At 31.6% G+C, this 21,023-nt stretch overlaps 1 protein-coding gene across 3 annotated transcripts in view; it reads right to left on the minus strand.

Moving 5' to 3' along the window:
- Positions 1-470: 470 nt before the first annotated feature.
- LOC134721186 (uncharacterized) overlaps positions 471-21,023 on the minus strand; it is a 48,258-nt gene continuing 27,705 nt past the window's right edge. For all 3 annotated transcript variants that reach the window (XM_063583995.1, XM_063584002.1, XM_063584009.1), the window contains exons 3-8: positions 13,362-13,484; positions 9,514-9,743; positions 8,738-8,917; positions 3,122-3,325; positions 2,482-2,593; positions 471-1,536 (exon numbers count right to left, since the gene is read on the minus strand). In XM_063583995.1, coding sequence (XP_063440065.1) covers positions 725-1,536; positions 2,482-2,593; positions 3,122-3,325; positions 8,738-8,917; positions 9,514-9,743; positions 13,362-13,484 — 1,661 coding nt within the window. In that variant the 3' untranslated portion in view covers positions 471-724. The remainder of the gene's footprint in view (positions 1,537-2,481; positions 2,594-3,121; positions 3,326-8,737; positions 8,918-9,513; positions 9,744-13,361; positions 13,485-21,023) is intronic.

Consider the following 21,023-nt stretch of genomic DNA (forward strand, 5'->3'; position numbering starts at 1 on the left):
TGTGACTTGGATTGAGAGTTGTCTCATTGACACTCATACCATACCATTGCTTCATATATCTATTATGCCCTGCATACCTGCAATTTATTCAAGAGATACCATAATGAGCATCAGGATATTCTTATTATACAGTTAAAACGTTAAACTATTGGTTGATTTCGTTTAAAGTGTAAACCGCAATTGGCTGTACTGTGAGAAAATACACGTGTCTATTTATCTAAAATTGGTGAATTTTCTTTGATCATGCCTACTCATGATTCATGTACCCCCTACAATACATACGAATCAATTACAAAGAGAACGAAAGAGAAGCTTTGTGCATTTATTGATACAACATGTAAGGTGTTTGTTTCGGCAAACTGGACCTGACAATCGACCCAATTCATCGATCATTCACATAATATGTTTTACATTACGATTTGGCAATGGTATAGTGGTAATAAAATGTATATATGAACCTATATATGAAAAAATGACCACTATAAAAATACACTACAATATTTAAGGTGCTCTGATAGTAGAAATATAGAAAACAACACATGTATCAAATAGGCATCAATGAATATATATGACATTTAGATTGATGTCGAGTATGAAATCTTCACAGTTATATTTTGTATCGAAAAAAGTTTTCCATAGTGGATTTATACCACAAGTCTCCATATCTTCTAATATCAAGCTTTTTTGTTTAAGTATCCATCATAGTTAGACATTCTATCTACGCTTAGGTTTTCTCTGATGGTTCTTCCGTTTCTTGATCGGACCTAACAAGGATCACTTCTGGTGTATGATCACACTTTATATTTGCAGGTTCATCATTTGCATACATTTTTTTGCAACTTGACGTTTCCGTACTGTCCTTCAAAACTTCTGTTTGAGTTTCTACAATTTGCGTTACAGTTTTATTAACAACAGAATCGTTCACCACACTTTCACAACTTTCCTTGCAGATATCAGTATTAACTGATGTGCCATTGCAGTTTTTAAAAGTGTTTAGATCAGTAACAGAACTATCCATGTCCTCTAGATGTAACGTCACTTCCTCTGATTTACTGATTTCCGGAATACTAACAGGCGTTTCCGGAATACTAACAGGCGTTTCCGGTACACTAACAGGCGTTTCTGGTTCCGACTTTGAAATATCTTCTGATGGAGTTTTGTTAACTTCAATGTCACTACCTCTGTCCATACTTGCACTATCAGGACTCAATAATGTTCTACTCCTCTCTAAAACAGGAGAATCAGTTATACTGTCCTCTCGTTTAATTTCTTCAGACCGAGATTTGGACGATCTAGAGTCTAACTGGAATTTTCTGTCATTTAGTCGAGTCATAGAAATTCTAGAACCAGCTCGACTCATATGACCTTCCCTGTCTATGTTTGTAACCATGATTTTCTCATGAGGTACACACACATAGACAGGTCGGTACAATATTACTTCATCGTCAGGTTCTTCTCCTTCTCCAATGTACACTTGGCCCAGCTGAAATTCTGAACTGACATACATGCCTCCTTCAACACTTGTAATTGCATGATCTAATTGAAAAAATGCAAATGATTATAATCGAAAGCAACAAACTAAAATTCAACCCTTAATGGCAAAAAAAAGTTGGTTGGCCGTTAACGTATCACAGATGATATCGTATATGTTCCTGATGTGGTAACTACAATTTTTTTCCCTTTTCACGAATATGACCTACCGAATAAGACTATTTACCGGATTTTTTAATAACATACGCATCACGACGGATGCCACATGAGGAACAGGATCTGCTTACCCTCCGGAGCACTTGAGATCACCCAAGTTTTTGATGGTGTTCGTGTTGTTTAGTCTTTAGTTTTCTATGTTGTGTCTTCTGTACTATTTTTTGTCTGTAAGTCTTTGTATTTTTAGCCATGGCGTCGTCAGTTTTTTTTTTTATCTTTTTTTTTTTCGTAACGGCTAGTTGTGTCTAGAGACAATTTACGTGACTAATAGTTTATAAATTTGTTGATGTCTTATGGTTACGCAAGAGTCAATTACCATTCCGGTTTTGCTTGATTCATAATCACATGAAAAAACGTATCGACTTATTTCATTTCAATAATATGAAGTGTGTAGCAGGACTTGCTTAATACGCCGGAGCACCCGAACTCACTTTCAATTTTGGTTGGGTTCGTGTTGATAAGTCTGAGTGTTTTGTTTACTGTTGTTCGTCATTCCGTCGTTTATTGCCATTTAACTGTGAATATGTTTTCGACTGATGAATTCGAAGGATCCCTTGGGATCGTCGTTCTTTCATTCCCTATTTTGCCTGACCTCTTTTTTGCAGATGACTACCAACACAGATAAATATATAGATTTACTAGTATATGAATCCCAGCGTATTTAATTTTAGTGACTCATATTAATAAAATTCACTAAGAATGGGATATTTTTTCTATAACGACCACTAGCTAGGACAACAATCAATCCATTTGTATATTTTTTATTATACTTACCATACTGTAAGATAGGGAATGGTGCATTTGTGACACGGTAAGGAGCTGTAGCCACAGTAATGGGAAAGTCTAGCTCTAAAACTTGTCCTTTATCAGCCATTATCAAGCATACCTGTTGATGAATTTATTAATGTATAGCAACAACTTTTTAAGCAACAAAAATAATATTAGGCAGTAATTCTCATTTTTTAAATCCCCACAAATGTATACTGATATTGAATTATTGTATTTCCTTACTCGAATTCGGCGATAGCTTTCCCGTTTTCAGTGAAATTGTTCAACGGCACAGCGAAGTGCGAAGGAAATAATCTGATATTAGAAAAAGTAAACACATGTGAAATGTATATAGCATTTCCTGATTTCAAAAGAAAAAAATATGATACATATATTGAAATAACAAACGAAACACAAACTTCGTTCTATTATCTCTTGTGTTCCATGATTGGGTTAATACTTTCCTCAACATTAATAACATCAGACACTCGTTACAAACGACTTTAATTAATAGCAGTTCATTAAGGATGAAACAATCTACTTTATATTTTACGACAACCCGATGGTTCATTTGTAATCTTTTTTGAATTGCAATCGACCAGTTATTCATACGAGATAAGATTAAAAACTAGAATTGCTTATTTACCTGTAATTCATATGAAATTTGGATGACACTACAAACTTCTAACATAATGGTAGGTGGCATGATTGGAACTTGAAGCAAACAATAAAGGTTGTCAAATTTTTCACTGTGGTCTGGACATACATTTTCGCCTTTATATTCCCAAACCCGATGTGATGCAGACTTACTTAGTCCCAGGACTCCTTTATTAATGAAGAAATCTACAACCTGTAATGAAAGAAAATTCATATACTAAAAGCTATATTTTTAAATCTACTCTTCTATACAAATCCCATGTTTTAAAATCTTTTTATCTTTTAAAACACATTGTTTTCACTTCTGATATCATTTGAAATTAGGAATATATCTTCCATAGTTGAGCTATGACTCCTTTCCTCTGTCTTCACTTTCAACATCCATTGTATAAGCTTCTGGATATGCAAAAATTAAAGCGTTGAAGAGATATCCATTTTCGAAATGCGCATCTGGTACAGTGAAATTAATATCATTAATTGTTGTTCTGCTGTATACACAAAGTCAACTGGCAATCCATTCTGATTATTGTGAAATCATCACATTTCATCTGAACCAGACAGCATTTGTCTGATAAACGATGGAAATGACGACAAAATTTAATGATATTCATTGAAACTAAGCTTTGGCCATCTATCATGGGCTTATTTGTCAGCTATTTTCCTTACAGTCCACGCTTCTTAATATTTTCAAATATATAAGTAATACAAACACATGAACAATTAATAACTTCTACAAATAACATCTATAAGGATGTATACAATTTCCATAGTAGAGAGCTTCATTACATTTTATATCAAATGAAAACCAAATATGAAGTGTTTTGGGGCATACTTCAGTGATAGTTGTTTATTCATTCATATAGCAATATTTGTCTGTAGAGTGATGTATTGAGTGGGAATACTCCTGCAATACACAAATCTTGTAATCTTCTTATTCCCTAGCGTGGAGACTATTTGTTGTACAGAGTGATCAATCTAACATATCTTTAATTAATTGTAACAATTGAGTCTCGTTTGTATTTGATGTATATCTATTAAGTACTTATGAGACATGCACAAAGCTTTTCGTGTTACATTGCAATAAATATTAAACTGTGAAACGTGAAAATAGCAAAATTAGAATAAGTTATACATTGAAAACAGAATTCAATCAGATGCTTCAAAAGGGACAAATAAAAACTTGACAACACCATTGCAAAAACACCAACAATGATGAAAAGACATACAAGAGTCTGCAAAGGATTCGACAAAAATGGTCAGCACCAAATTTCAACTGAAAAGTTTCTCTGTTGCAGAAAAGTTTCAATGCATAACGATATTTGTAACGCCCATTTAAAAAAAAAATAGATTATTTTCTTGACTCTTTTATTATTTACAGAGTTTGTATCTTTTTTTATAATAAGACCCCCTTTAGCTCTAATTTATTTTTCATTATTCAATAAGTAAGCAGTTTGCTCAGAGCATTCTTCCTATATATGAACAAAACACTGCGAGATCTATACCTTGGACTAATATACTTTGAATGATATTTACGTCTGGGAGAACATAATTTATTTATGTCATTTGCTTTGAACTTGCTTTCAGTATCCGCAAGTACATTTGGGATTCGTACTTTTTGTTTTTGTCTTTATATGTGCTTCCAGACTATCGTATGAATCAAGCCATTTCAAATTGAGATTTTGTTCATCTTATGTTGTACTGTTAATTGGTATGATGCGTTTTCAAGATTTCTCATTGGTCAACGTCAACCAAGTATTGCAATGTTTTATAAGTTCCGAAGTTTCTCATTAAAAATTAAAACAACACGTTATTATTGCATTCTTCCGAGTCGCTTCCTGGACTTATTTTCATCAGGATCTCAAAGCCGAAATCTTTAAAAGACAAAGGCTGTATAAGAAATATATAACAGTCGAAGAGCTATATGACAAAACATCATACATAACTATAGCAAACTTCTAAAAGCAATTTATTAAGTATATCATATGTATATTCATTGCTTTATTTGTTTGTATTAACTAAGGGTTTACTCAATAACTTTAAATACCTCAACGAATTCAATCGATATTTTAGCACTGTGCTAGGAAAACATAAATTTGTATTTGATTTTGATAGAAATCGTTCTACCGTATGATATTTGATAATGTTGAAAATTAGCAAACGTTTTGTGCATAAACTTGAAGTTAGAATTACTGAAATGCTTTGAAATTGTGCTTCGATGAGCGCAGGTGGAAATCAATATGTTATTCGTGGTTTTCCCTTATAGATATGTAGGACGCTAAAGTACGATGGTCACGATAAAGTGCGATGTCCTACGCTAAAGTACGATGCTTACATACGCTAAAGTCCGATGGTCCGCGAAAGTATAGACGTAAAAACATAGTTGGATTATGACGTTGACAGTAGTTTATACAAACCAAAAATTAATGTACATGCCGGCATATAGATTAAGAATATTTCATTAACAACTTTTAAACCGGAATGTCTATGACTTAATTTCAAACATCACCGGGCTTTGTCGACTGAAACAAAATGTGTTCATTTTCGGGTGCTGGAAGAAGGACTTGTCTCCTGCAGTTGACCAAATTTCTATATAGATACAAAAGATAATACGCATAGGAATTCTGTATCGTGCTTCTATTTGAAACGAACAGATGCATTTAAAGCATTGTTTACGTTGCATTCTACTTAAAGGGGTCCCATTTGAGTAATATCGATTTTATTGAAACTTAACGTCAATAGATAGGTATTTGTAACTTACAGTGACGACTGTAAGAAGGGTGTTCACATTAGTGATATACTATGTGTACGGCAAGCTACACAAATTACCGAAATATTCAATACGCCGAATTGTGAAAAAAAAACATTTAACAGAACATACAGAATTATTTTACAATATTTTTTTAGCAATTAGTACGTGGTTGGTCTGCTTAAATTTGAAACACTCACTTAATTAAGCCCTGACTAATATTTGGCACAACTTTTTGAAATTTTGGATCCTCAATGCTCTTCAACTTTGTACTTGTTTGGCTTTATAAATATTTCGATTTGAGCGTCATTGATGAGTCTTATGTAGACGAAATGCGATTCTGGCGTACTAAATTATGATCCTGGTACCTTTGATAACTATTTAAGCCTATCGGTAAATTATAACTTAGCCTAATACATATAAAAAAGAAGATGTGGTATGATTGCCAATGAGACAACCGTCCACAAGAGACCAAAATGAAACAGAAATTAACAACTATTGGTCACCGTACGGCCTTCAACAATGAGCAAAGCCCATACCGCATAGTCAGCAACATATGTCATACCTTAGCATATGTATATACTAGCTATTCCAAAAGACTATTTTTTTTAAAGTTCATGTACTTTAACGTTTTGATCCCTCAAACCTATACTATTGGTTCATTGCATTTTATCGTGATATACCAACGTGCATCAACAAACAAAATACCATCGCACTTTAGCGTGAGACACCATTGTACTTTAGAGTAGACCATCGCACTTTAGCGTGACCATCGCACTTCAGAGTACCATCGCACTTAAGAGTCCTACAGATATAACAATTGCCAAGAATAGAGGTATAGAATAATAATAAAAAAAAAAGTATGAAGGGTGTACAAAACAATTCTTGTCGGTTTAGTTTGAGGTTAAACAAAGTCAGTTGAAATGTTTAACTTCAACTTTGTATTTATTTGGCTTTTTAACTATTTCGATCTGAGCGTCACTGATGAGTCTTATGTAGACGAAACGCGCGTCTGGCGTATAAAATTATAATCCTGGTACTTTTGATAACTATTTAACATCATATACTATTGCTATTATTTTCTTAACAGCTGGGCAAGATGAGATTAGATTTGGAAAGTTGAGCAGGCTCAAACTATAAGTAAACAGAAAACTCTAATCCAATGGTTATACTTATTGTTGTCAATAAAGGATATTTTCTTTGGTGATTTCTATTGAATTAATGTCCGTCTAGTTTGGAATCAATATGATTAAGTTTTTTACAAATGACATGAATACGTGCCTACTATATATCTTATTATTTGTTCGATTGCTGTATCATTGCCAGTTTATCCAAAATACAAACCAAATGTAGTAAACAATTTCATTTTGGCATTACCTTTTTTGCCTTAAAGTACACAAACTGTGTCATTTTAAAACACAATAGAAATACATCATGAAAACAAAAACCCTCTTTACTAGGTTTCTTAATTCCATATTTATATATTGATTCTGTATAGTGCTGTTTTTTTCCTTATGGTTAGTTTTTCTTTTGACAATGGAGATGTATATTTGTCATCAACAATGTTTTGATGGTCAATTCATTCATTTATGGCCTAACATGTTTTCATCAGTAATCAAACTACAATTTATCAATAAATTTTGAACTCACTGATAAATACAATCAAATGACTACGAACTTTGCATGATATGAGCTTTCTTTCTCCTCTTAACAGAATAGTGAGTTCTCAGTATAAATCAATTATTGTGTTAAATATATATGGTAAAAGTCATTTTCAGATCAAATTAATGCAAGTAGGTTCTGATTGATTTGCTGTTATTTTCTTGTTGTGCTGCCTCTTTCGGTCATGTTGGTGTCTTTCTTTCCACTTTTGATGTATACTAGTCAACAAAAGAAACGATACACGACTTTGAAATAAAATTTATCAAAAAGTATTTAATATAAAACAAAATGAGATACACTATTTTAAAAAGCTTTCATTTACAATGTATGCACATGTGATTATGAAAATCAAAACTTGTCGGAAAGTATCTAAATTCCGTGTAAATGATCAAAGGGTGCAAATTAGTTTTGCGGAAAGTTGAAAAAAAATCGACACATAATTTTCTAAGCACTAAAATAAATATCAAATTTGTTTCAAAATATTTAATATGATAATCAACATATGCTCATGATGTAACTAATGGGTTGAAATATTGATTTTTCAAATTTTTGGGAAAAAAAGTGTTTTTTGAAATCTCAAAAAATGCAAAAAAAAGAATTTTTATTTTCGTCTCAAATCACTGCTTTAAATATGAAAACAACACACAGTAAATTTGGAACATTTAGAATTAGTTTTAAGATTGCTACCGCTTTTTGAATATGACTTTACACTTACTGTGTATGGTAAATCAGTTGATAATGTATACATTTTAATGATTTCTCGTGGGACCGAACTTTGCTTAACAAATAAACGAAAAAACTGTTTGATTTTTAAAAACAAATTGATGGCAAACAGTGTCTTTACCTTTAAATGAGAGGTTGGCCTCATTAGTTGGAACTTCTGTTTTTAAAATTGTCGTTTTATGTAAATTTTGTAAAAAAAATAAAAAAATCGCGAAAAAACGTCACAAAAGCAAAAGATTTTTTTTTTTTAACGGATCTATATTTTCATAGTGATTAAGTATTACTACCTTCACTATTGGTCCAATGAACGAACAACTTTATCTTAAATTTGAAAAAAAATCTTATATCGTTTCTTTTGTTGACTAGTATATATATAGTATATTTCAATTTTTCTAGACCTACGCAAAAACAAATACAAATAAGATGTGTGAAACATATTTTATGGAACTCGGCGTTAATTATCCTATACTATACCTGGACTAATTTACAAAATAACCAAACTTCTTGAGAACTGCCGTTCTGAACTGTAGCTTTTAATCTAAGATTTTCTCCACAGCAGTACGCACTTCTTTCTAGTTCTGCTTGTAGGCTAACTGGTCCCCGATTACAACAAAGACAACACGAATTCCTCTTATCACTTCCTCTGGTTGGAGTCTGCCAAAAATACAATGATCTTAATTTATTCAAAACAAAATATGAACTAAATATCTAATCAGACTACGGAGCTGTGAGCTTAAACAAATATGGAAATCATAATTCCCCAATCTGAACTTATTGTGTACATTTCATCTCTATACATGTTGTCTGTTCAACGTCCCGACCTAAAGAGAATTGCCAATCGGATAACAACATCATAGATACTAAAGAGTTGTTTTACGCAATATAAGAGCATGGGGGCTGAAAATAAATAAAAATAAAATGCCTAAAATCTTCATCTTACACAAATCATCGAACACATCATATATACACTTTAGTTGAATATAGATATCTATCTATCGCAGTCTATTAATACAGGTAATATCCATAGTTATAACGATAATATTTACAAATATTGAATAAATAGTATTTTGAAAAAAAATTAAAATCCGTGCAATGCCATTATATATGCTGCACGAACATCCCAAAAGACTTCATGAAAACATAAGTAATATATAAATGCATATTCTTCCTCGTTGTTCAAATGTATTGCCGTGTAACAATGATAGTTTTACATGTACTGTATGAGACAGATATTATTTATAAACATTTACCAGATATTTCTCCTCCATACAATCAATGTGGGGACCAACGATTGTGAAATATTTTATTCCTTGTGGAGAAGAAGAATAAGGAATGTCCATTGTCATTCGTATGTAGTATCTGATCGTTCCAATTTTACTCTCAAATGAGGAAGGGAGTGCACTTTCTGGTAGCTTGAACTGAAAATGGTATCTATGGTTGCCTCTAGGCATGATAGGAATTCCACCATCTTCATGTTTATCTAAAAATACTTATATTACAAATATGTGTATGAACATTTAACAAAGATACATTAAACCTAACAATGATAAACATAATTTTCAATGGTACATGAAGAGGATTACTTCTGAAAACTTTTTTTTGGCAGTTAGAACGTGCCAGTGACATTATTTGGAATAGTTTATTGGTTTCTTGTAAAAGCTTATACTCATTTTTCTAATTGACCACAATGAATGTTTTAGGGATTTGTTTTACAAAATATCATATTCATGTTGATTTAATGTAGAAAAAAGTTCAGTCTTAATCCAATAGACCATTATAGAAAGATTAAATGTCCAGTATTATTAAAACAAAGAAAAAATATATCAATGTTTAATCTTAGGAGTGACCATATGCTTAACAAATCACATATGGTATGGAACTGTTAAGCTTTTTCTTTTATAATCATGTTCTATATTTATTGAAGTTCTTCTTTACTGGCTTGACTTATGCACTAAAGCAATACCGGTCCTTATATAAAACGATTAATTAATGGACTTAAATTGTGTTAAATTAATATGCACTATTCCTGATAAAAATCATAAAGAAACGTCATAAAAAGAATTAACGACAATCAGCAGGAGAGGAAGTCATACGAAAGTAGAACGTAATTAGCTATTTTAAGTATTACATGAAATTGATAACAACAACAGATATATTATGGGTTATAGATTATTTTCATGAATATATTTGGTGTTTTTCATGTTTGATTAAGCTTTGTTTTAACATATGTACGTGGTAAAGCACAACCATAATTTCTAGATCCAGTAAACGTTTTATGTTTTTTTTTCACAAATTTTATTACATTTATATAAATAGTAAAATTAACAATATTCTTAGATTTGGTATTTCTTTTATTTACTTCATTTACCTACGCTACTAAGCAGGTAAGTTTATCTCCTTTGAAATTCATAGCTTCTCATCTCTGACACGCATGCACAAGCTAATAAGGTTTTTTTATGTAAAAAAATCACAAGAAGGTGCAAATGCCATGATAGAAGTGAAGTACAGTGTGATTCCTAGCATAATTAAGTTATAGATAATGCATATTTTAAGGTTTTTCTTGTCGTAGAACTCACCGAGGGGTGTCAGGATTGATCAAATGAAAGACTGACCGGAGGGAGGTCTTTCTTTGAACAATCCTGACACCCCGAGGTGTGTTCTACGACAAGAAAAACCTTAAAATATGCATTATCTGACTTATATACCGTCAAAAAATATTAATTTTATAAAGATTTGTAAAATTTAGTATCCTTTTTACCGACAAAACTAAAGTGGGATATTCCATTCCAATGCGTTCAGGTTTTAATACGCCCTGCGGTTCATTTAAAATGTGAAATAAAACTCACTAATTAATTTAGATATAAACCTTTTAAAAATTGTTATCCATACACAATAAAAATATAACTGTAACTGCATGAAGTAAGACACAAATGTATCGTTACCATCCGATAACGGTGTATGACAAATACAAGACACATTGTAAGTTATTTATTGTACCACTTAGCTTATGGAAAAGGGGGAGGCGGTATGTTTTTTTTTTCTCTTTTTGTTATGTTATTTCTATCGCGGAAAAGTTGTTATTTATTTAACCATTTTACTTGAATCGAATGAAAAATTCAGAAAGATTGTCTTTCGAATAGCAATACATTTTATTAAAAGATAATCAGGAAACTATATACCCTCAGCACCCGACCCTTTCGTGAGTTACGTTAATGTTATTCAATAGAATATAAGATTATTTTATTAGTTGATCATTTGATAGAGGAAAAGGTATACATACATTTCAAAAAGTTAAGAACTGACACGAAGACGAATATAAATACATGTAGGTCACAGTATGATTTTTTATTCAGTGTGTATCGTTCTGAACATGCATGAAATATTTGCCACTGGACGTTAGGCAAGCAACGAAAAATCAATCAACCTATACAGTTTGACTCAATAAGATTTTCAAAATCTTACACACGAATATGTCAAATCTGGATTTATTTTATGAAAGTCTACATTAAAATTCAACTGACCTATATGATAATGTTTCTTTAATATAGCGATAAATCAACAAAACTTCACGTTATTTGTTTCTAAAATTAAATTGCGGGTCTACAATGACGGTTTCTTTTACATCTATCATCGGTTGAACTTTAGAAAATAAATTTCCAAATCGGCAACAAAAAACTATTAGACGAATAAAATTTTGAAAGTAAATCATAGATTGCATTTTTATCAAGGAAAATAATGACCTTACACAGGTCATTATGTTATGCCTTGGAGCATATACCATTGAAACATGGTATCGTCCGGGTTGATTCTGAAAAAGAATGACCTGACGTTCTGAAAGAAAATAACTCCATATAGGTATATAACAATGGTTCTAGTTTTGTTCTAGACTTCATTTACCTACGATACTTGGAGGGTTGGTTTATCTCCTTTGAAGTTAAAAAAAAATCTCAGCTCTTTACACGCTGTTACAAGATAGTGTTTCTGTTTTTTAAACAAAATGACGTTGATTAAAGAAATACCCCTATGCAAGTGCAAACGAATGTACAAGAGTACACTACAGTATGACTCCTAGTTTAGAAGGACCTTTGAAAGCAGACTTTCAGAATTATTTTTAATTTATCTAGTATGTTGTACAGCCACCTATCACATATGTTTATTTTTTGTTGTACAAAGAGTCTTGAAAGAAGTTTTCTAGACTGACACTTATTTTTTTCTTCAACCCATACCTTTTTTTAATGATTTTAAAGTGAAAGAATGGTGCACTTCAATTAGTTTAATTCTGCCACATGTCCATGTTATGTTCTAAGACATGAACCTCGTCAACGGTCGTCTTAGTTAATATCTTAATGTATTGTCCTTTTTGTTGATATAAGATCTTTGACAAATTATATCACGTTTTCTTGAATCAAGGCAGTTTAGAGATTATCATATTGCACAGACAATTTTGTTTGAAGATCTTTGAAGATTCAATGCCTTTCTCTATATTGTTTTAAAAGAAATCTGTCGTTCGTTTGTTGTTCTTTGGTATATTTGTCATATCACCTTTCGTGTATAGGATGACAGCACTGATATAGATCCCTTACATTAATGATCAATATTGTTTTAACTTTTGAATGATAAGTCAACAGATATTGGAAAAAAGATTTGAAATCAAAACGGATGATTCGTATTTCAAATATGGTTTGTAGTGAAGGAATGTCGATTTAATGCAGATCATTAAGACTCAAGTTATCATTAAAATGAAACTACATAGAAACTTTCCAGGGCAAATACTCAATTTTGAAAATACATCTTCAATACAATTATGTTTAACAATGTAAGGTTTTTTTTTATAAATTCGAAGCGGAACTTATGACGATATAGACTTTACCAGGAGACAATTTCCTTTCCTCGTTTTAAAGGATCGTGCAGAACCTATTTATCTTTTTCTATTAAGATGCAATCTTTCAAATACATAGCTATCAACAAACAGTGATCAATAGTTTTAGCTGGTGATTTATACATCAATTCATCAGTGAAACCGATTTAGATTTCTGTCTAATGCTTTATATTTATTCAGACTGATTAATGCATGTCAAATATTTTAAAGAGTAAATACCTTTGCCCCAGATGACTTTTTTCTCGTCAATATAATATTCGTCGTCTCTAACTGTTCTCCTTTCACCAGCTTTGGTTATCCTCCATTCAACATGAGCTTTTCCACGCAGCACCAAACGTATGCCTGAAGGTTAAATTAATGCAATAATTCAAGGTTTGATGTTCATCAACGTTAAAATATTTGATTTATGGTACAATATTTTGAAAATGGTATCCCAGTATGTATTATCTCACTTTAAAAGCATATTTTGCACCCATTGGAATGAAAATTTTGCATAGCATCTTATATTGACATTTATTCAAGTATGAGCAAATAAAAAAAAAATGGAATCTAATTTTGACAACATTTGATTTTGAATGAGGGTACTGGCAAATACAAATACACAATATTAGTATTTTGATGCAAGTATCGTAGTACTAGCTAAAGGACTGGTGATATCGCCTGGGACTCATTGTCCATCAGTACAGGTATCGACCAGTAGTAATAACATTAACGGGACTAAGGTACTGCACCAGATGCGCATTTTGACAAATGATGTAGCTCTAGCATTGCACGAGGCCGAAATGTTTTGTTATAATTTATCAAAATGAAGATTTTACTTTGTTTTTTTTTCAAAAATATAATAAAACGAATTGTTACTGCGCTATTTTTCAGGTTTCAAGTCGTTCAAAATTGCCCTAATTTGCATAGATTGTTCAAAACGTTTAAACATCTGATAGAATTTTGAAATAAAATACGAGGAGACATGTTTTATGATATGCTTCAATTGCAATAAAAAGGAAAAAATTGGTGCCAACGAACTTGTTTTCTTGCTGCGAGTAAAATATGGCCATGTCTCTATCATTCCAGCCAAGGGTATTCTTTCTAAAGTACACACATGTTTAGATATATAAGGTATTGCAATAAATCACTTATTTTATCTTTATACAAATAAACAGTCTTACACATAAATTGCAAATCCATCTAAAAATTTGCAGATTTAGAACAAAGAGTTAGAGCGATCGTGTATTGCTATTGTACAATCCAAATGGTAGTATGTATACAGTGAATCTACATAAACTTACCTATTTCTTTTTGCACAATACTTTATAGGAACATAACAAAGTATGTATTAATTGCATTACCTAGACGTGTTTATGATTTAACCTTCATTCGCTACATAACTGAAGAGACCGAATATTTGAAAGCCCAATGTAGTAAAAGTCTGATGACATATAACCCAATGGGCTTCCACAGAACAGCAATACAACTATAAATTCTACTGTCCTTTGGGAGTTGGAATCAAGATTTTCACTTATTGATATTGTGTTGTAAACTGCATATTTAAAATTTATTTAAGCTTTATATAATATCCGCTCTTTGTAGTATTTTATTTTTTCAGAATTGTTAAAAAAAAGGGATTTAGCAAAACATTCCCTCTGGTATCCTCATTTATTTGTATTAATGCATACTCGATGCATTACACTTGGACTGTTACGTTGCAGAATACTTGTTGCAGAAAAAGTATATCATTTAAGCATGTTAATACTGAATGAGAACAGGGCGGCTGTTTATCCCCGATGACTCATAGTCCAGTAACATAATTACTGACACAGCGGTGACGTTAAAGTACAAAACTATTTTTTTAAAGTATTTTTCGAAAAGCTAAGGATTTTCTTATCCTAGGCAAATATTACCTAAACCGTATTTAGCACAACTAGTGGAATTTTGGGTACTCAATGCTCTTCATTAATGTACTTGTTTGGCTTTATAAAAAAAAAAGGGTCGATAGATACCAGACGAACAGTCAAACTCATAATTCGAAAATAAACTGCCAACACCATGGCTAAAAATGAAATAGACAAACAGACACATAAACGTACACAAGACAAAACATTTAAAACAAAAGACTGCAAGAGCAACACGAACCCCACAAAATCTCAAGGGGTAAGCAGATCCTGCTCAACATGTGGCACCCGTCGTGTTGTTCATGTTATTACAAATCCGTTAAATAGCTTAATTCGGTAGGTCACTATCATGAAAAGCGAAGGGGCTTTTAGTTACGATGTAGGAAACATATCCGATATCATCTGAGAAATGGTTATTCCATAACGGTCAACCAACGCGTGATGGCGTCCATAATATTTTCGAATTGATGATTTCAACTTCACCATTTGGAACTCTTGATGAAACCATATTGATCTGAGCGTCACTGATGAGTCTTGTGTAGACGAAATATGCGTCTGGCGTAACTTATTTATAATTTAATCTTAATTATAATCCTGGTACCTTTGATGACTATTGACATTAGTCGTGTACCACCCGCACACGATTTGAAGAAACACAAACACACCCTTTTGAAAGTGATTAAAGAGCAATAAAACTTGGAAAAGATTTTTGTTTTCAATTTAGGATTGATGAAATACAATAAAAAGGTATCACCGGAAAAACGTTTATTTAAATATAGAAACGTACGGACAACAGACAGGAACCATACTATTATGCGAAAAAAAAATCTGCCTTACCTATATGTACAAAGTGTATTTTCTAATAAACCTCATTTGCAAAGTTATTGTGAGATTGAAAAGGCTTTGATTGTTAGATGGTTTTGATGGTGGAATATTGTTCAATGTGGGTTTCGTCTGCTCAATAGTTAGTTCTTTTAACAGTACTGGCATAATTTACAACAGTTCAATCTGATATTTTGCCTGAATTTAAAAATTATTAAGAAAATTTTGATCTAATTCCGATTAGCAAAGTTGACTTTGAATAGAGGGAGAGTCAAACTCATATATAGAAAATAAACTGGTAACGCCATTGCTTAAAATAAAAAGACAAACAGACAAATAATAGTACAGAAGACAGAACATAGAAAACTAAAGTATACAAGTATTTACATATATCGTTTTATGGATTGTTGAAGATGAACTAAGAAAAGCGATTCGGACGTAAACAATGATAGAATAGTTATTTCAATTTTCAATTTAGAGAAACATAACATCTTTAAGAGCCATATAATTTACTTCCCCCTTTTTGGTTGTCGGTTTTTCCCAATCATACTTAATTAGCTGTATCAATATTTCAAGTTCATATTACGTATATATCTTGTCAAATCCAATATGATCAATAACCTATAATATAATTCGTCTTCTGTCTCGACATCCTAAACATAGCAATACATTTGGGAATGTATAAATAGTAAATGACTTACTCATTAATGTCTACATCCGTAATCATGGTTATACTATTTCTAACCTCATGTTAAGAAAAAAGAATGCGGAAGTTATTTTTTAAGTCCTAAGCGTAGCAGTATGAACTATTAAGAATATTTAACGTCTCTGTCATTTAAACGCAGTCAGGACTATCGCCAATATACCATCAGCGGGTCATATCGTGTCATCATTTGGTTATAAAATTTTCTAACCTATTATTCAAGCTCAGTTCAATTAGGTAGGCCAAACACTCTCTGTATACATATATCAATTCATCTATGTACAGACTTTATTGTAATAATTATGGGTAAGCCCTATCACAGGCAGTTCAATCCTTTGATAATTACTTTCAATGATAATGAACAAGTACATATTGCCAATAAGTGAATGAATGCTAACATAAGTTTGTGCATGGATATCGTTCAGTATCATCTTGTTAGATATTATATCATCCTCCAAAAACCTGTGCTGACAAAATAATCCTAACTACCTTATATAGAGAGGGAAAAAATGTATCTGCCACTTAAATGGCATACATGGCTTAAACTACATTTTAGCAAAAATAAAATAGAACAAACTTACTCAATACCATCAATTGTTCATGTTTTTCGTCCTCATACAAACATTGTCCGAATCGAGAACAGGGGACCTTTGTATAGTACAACGAGGAACAATTCGGACCCCACCCCTCCCACCCCCCAATAAAAAAGAGGATATCAAAAGGTCAATTAAAAACTGTAGTTTAAACAAACAAAAAAATACCAATGCAAAACAACAGAAAAGAAAAGAAACACGACCCAACAAATACAAAACAAAGAGAATGACTTAATTGTACGTTTTTATCTCCTGAATATTTACTTTCATGGATGATTTTGGAGCATAAATGGAATTCCTGTGGATCCAAGTGTTATGATTTTAAATCAAAGCTTTACCAATTTCGGCCACAAAATCTAACCAAGGCACCAGGATTTAATTTTAGTTAAAACAGGAATTTCAGCAAAGTTGTCTCATCACCATGGATTCAATAGTTTTAGGTTAGTGTTTAGTCCATTATATCTTGATTAATATAATTGAAGGAGAGATAGTCGTCGTTAGTTGATTAATGGTTGTTATGACCATGTTTTTTTCAATTTCTATTGTTATTTTTTTTTAACTGTATCCAGCTTCAATATGAAAGTTATAACGCACTTATTTTAACAGTTTGTTGCTTTGTATGATTTAAAACAGCTTAATACATATCCAGTGTTCATTTTAAGGTCGCCATAATGAGCTGATGGGCCATTATGACAAAAGTGTGACAGAAATCATATCTGATATTCTTCCTCAGTCATATTTACCTTCCATCATTACCGAACTAAACAAAAAAATAACACGACGGGTGCCGTATACGGTACAGGAAATGCTTACTCTTCTAGAGCACCTGATTTCACTCCCGGTTTTTGGTAGAGTTCGTGTTGTTTCTTATTATTAATTATAACTGTTGATGTAAATGTCCTTTGGTTTTGTGAGGCTTTGTTTACTCCTTGGTTTTGATTGTTATTGTCTTCTAACTAGAGCGCACTTAGTTACGGACCGTCGTATTCATTTATTCTACCTTCATAGTTTCAACAATGTTAATCATGCGTTGGTTGTCTTCATTAACATGCACTATCTTAATCATTTCATGTTATCGCACTCGATGAACTCATTAGATAAAAGACATTAGCATGTTTTCAGCATTCGATTTTTCTTAAATATTTAAATCAGAAACTTCATCAACATTTCAAAATCGTAGCCGTAATAAAATGTTTCAATAACTAATGCAACATGAATAAAAATATGGCAAGTATGACGCTGTACCTATGACCTCAAATAAATTAAAGAAACGAACGTACGAGAAATCCGCGCCGCGTGCGTTTAATGCCGTTGGTTTGAAAGAGTAAATTTGTTAATACAAATTGAATAGTTGTTTAATGTCTATTCAGACAAAAAGCTATAAACTGCTAAATGTATTTCACTACAAATTTGTAAATGGTTTTACTCAATAGGTTAGTACGAAGCACAAAACCGCAACTTACATAATTCAAAACACACAAAGAACCAATACAACAGTACTCTGAGTAAGTGAAAGCTATTTCAAAGGTAATTACAACTTATAGATAAATCATAGTCTAACCAACAAAAGAATCAATGAGTACACATTCAACGGATTTAGTGTAAATACGCCATCAACAGTTTGGGAAATATATGATCTTGTCCAATGCCAGAATATAAGTAAACAGTATCAGATCGAAAACATGTATAGGATAATGAGTACTCACAACTGTACATATATAGCGATACATATTTAGTTATATTTTAAAATATAATTAAAAAAAATATATCAATAGTAAAAACATATAAAACAATATTATAAGATTTCATTGTAAATAAACTCATCACAGATACTTAGTACCAGGACTTAATTTTATACATACGCCAGACGCGCGTTTCGTCTACAAAAGACTCATCAGTGCATGTCGCTCGAATCCAAAAAAGTTTAAAAAGCCAAATAAAGTACGAAGTTAAAGAGCATTGAGGACCAAAATTTCTAAAAGTTTTGCCAAATCCAGCTAAGGTAAGCTATGTCTAAGGTAGAAAAGCCTTAGTATTTCAAAAATTATAAATTTTGTAAACAGTTAGTTTATAAATATAACTATATCAATGATAACGTGATATCTTTTTGAATAAATTACTTTAAAGGATCAATGAGTTATCATAGTCGTGCCTCAACTTACGACTTCTATAAACATCACTGTAAAAATTAGGATGTGCTATCCTGATATTTATTGGCAATAAATCTGGAGGTACAGCCAAGTGTCATGATTAATCCTGTATGTATGGTATGAAAGAATTAAGTAAAATTAATGTGTGGTAACAAAATCCCTTAGCTAATAATTGTGTACGTTGGTTGTTTAATCCTTAATGTTCATTCGCTTTGCAGAGGCTTAAGACATTTCAATAAGTCTCAACAGATATTCTCTAGCGTGCTTGACATTTTGTCAACATTGATACTCTTGTACATTGAGTACTTTATCGTTATTGTCCGTTTTCATATTCACAGAGGCGTGAGACGTTTCACTAGGTGTCAACATATATTCTGTTTTCAGTTTTGGTAATGTTGATAAGTACCACGTTCTGAGAAAAACTTGAAGTTATATGCTTTACGTGCAACTTGAACACTCAATCATTTGCTATATTAAAAAATTTAACGGCATCTATTTGAGTAAATATGGATTGAAATTTGTCATTTTAAGAGTCTTTCAACAAGCAAACGCTAACTGTATAAATTAAATATAATACTCAGAGAAATCGAAAATCTAATAAAATAAAAAAATAAATAAAAAAGATGCCAAAACGTACAAGTCAATGTAATTTCCCGTGACTTTTATTTGTTTCTTTGTCTTGTATCATCATTTGCTATTTTTGAGATTTTAACATCGGTAAACAACTGCGTCCTGAATTTTTAACAGTACATTTTTTTTATTGTAATATCTAATAGCTTCCGTTATTCATCTGGTTTGTACTGCTACTTCCTGGTTGTAGCAGGTATTTACGTAGATTACACATTCCAATACAACTAATTACTTAAATCAGACAGCGAATTGAACATCAAATTATACCGTGTATTTATAATTCATGATATAACAGCACTTATATATAGAAAATATAATTTGCTATTAATGTACTGGAAAATAAATCGAAATTTCATCATTTTATAGTCTAACACTTTTATATTATTTCGTAGCTGGATAGTTTTGTAATGTTTGCTTCTGGTGAACTTGCAACACAAGTTAACATTTGTGTTGACGTAAAACTTCAATGAAAGACCGTTCTATTACGGTGGAATTATGTAATACGATAAGAACACAATCAAAAGAACAAGTACAAAACGCTTATGAAATATCTCATTTGAAACAAAACTTGACAAGGAAAGTGCGGTCAAATAAAGCAGTTTGATTCTGCAGTATATCACATTCAACACGTTCAACTTATATTTATTACTAAAACGACATTTTAACCTTAAACTTACATAAAGTTAAAAAAAAATTGTATTGTTTCATTATTGTGTTGGTGGTTGTTGTCTGTTGTACTGTATGAGTTGTTGTCTGTTGTACTGTATGTCTTAGTTATTAATTGATATATAATCACATATGATCTAAGCAGTTGTCAAATATTAATTTTATAATTTATTTTGGCGTTTGTTTTTGTTGCACTTAAGGAGGCTCGAGGGTATAAAAATGTCAGAAAAAAGTTAAACATTTCTTTTTTCATTACAATTGTTATTGATTACTAATATACTATATTAGTTCTTACTTTATCATATAGTACAAAAAACATTTTTAAAAAATCCATTTGTATCTGCCCCATGACTTTTAAAATGAATGTATCATTGAAAATGTTCCAAATTGTCTCTCTTTGGTGCAAAAATGCCATTTTTTGGCATTTAAAT

The sequence above is a fragment of the Mytilus trossulus genome, chromosome 1, assembly GCF_036588685.1.
Source record: "Mytilus trossulus isolate FHL-02 chromosome 1, PNRI_Mtr1.1.1.hap1, whole genome shotgun sequence".
Lineage (NCBI taxonomy): Eukaryota > Metazoa > Mollusca > Bivalvia > Mytilida > Mytilidae > Mytilus > Mytilus trossulus.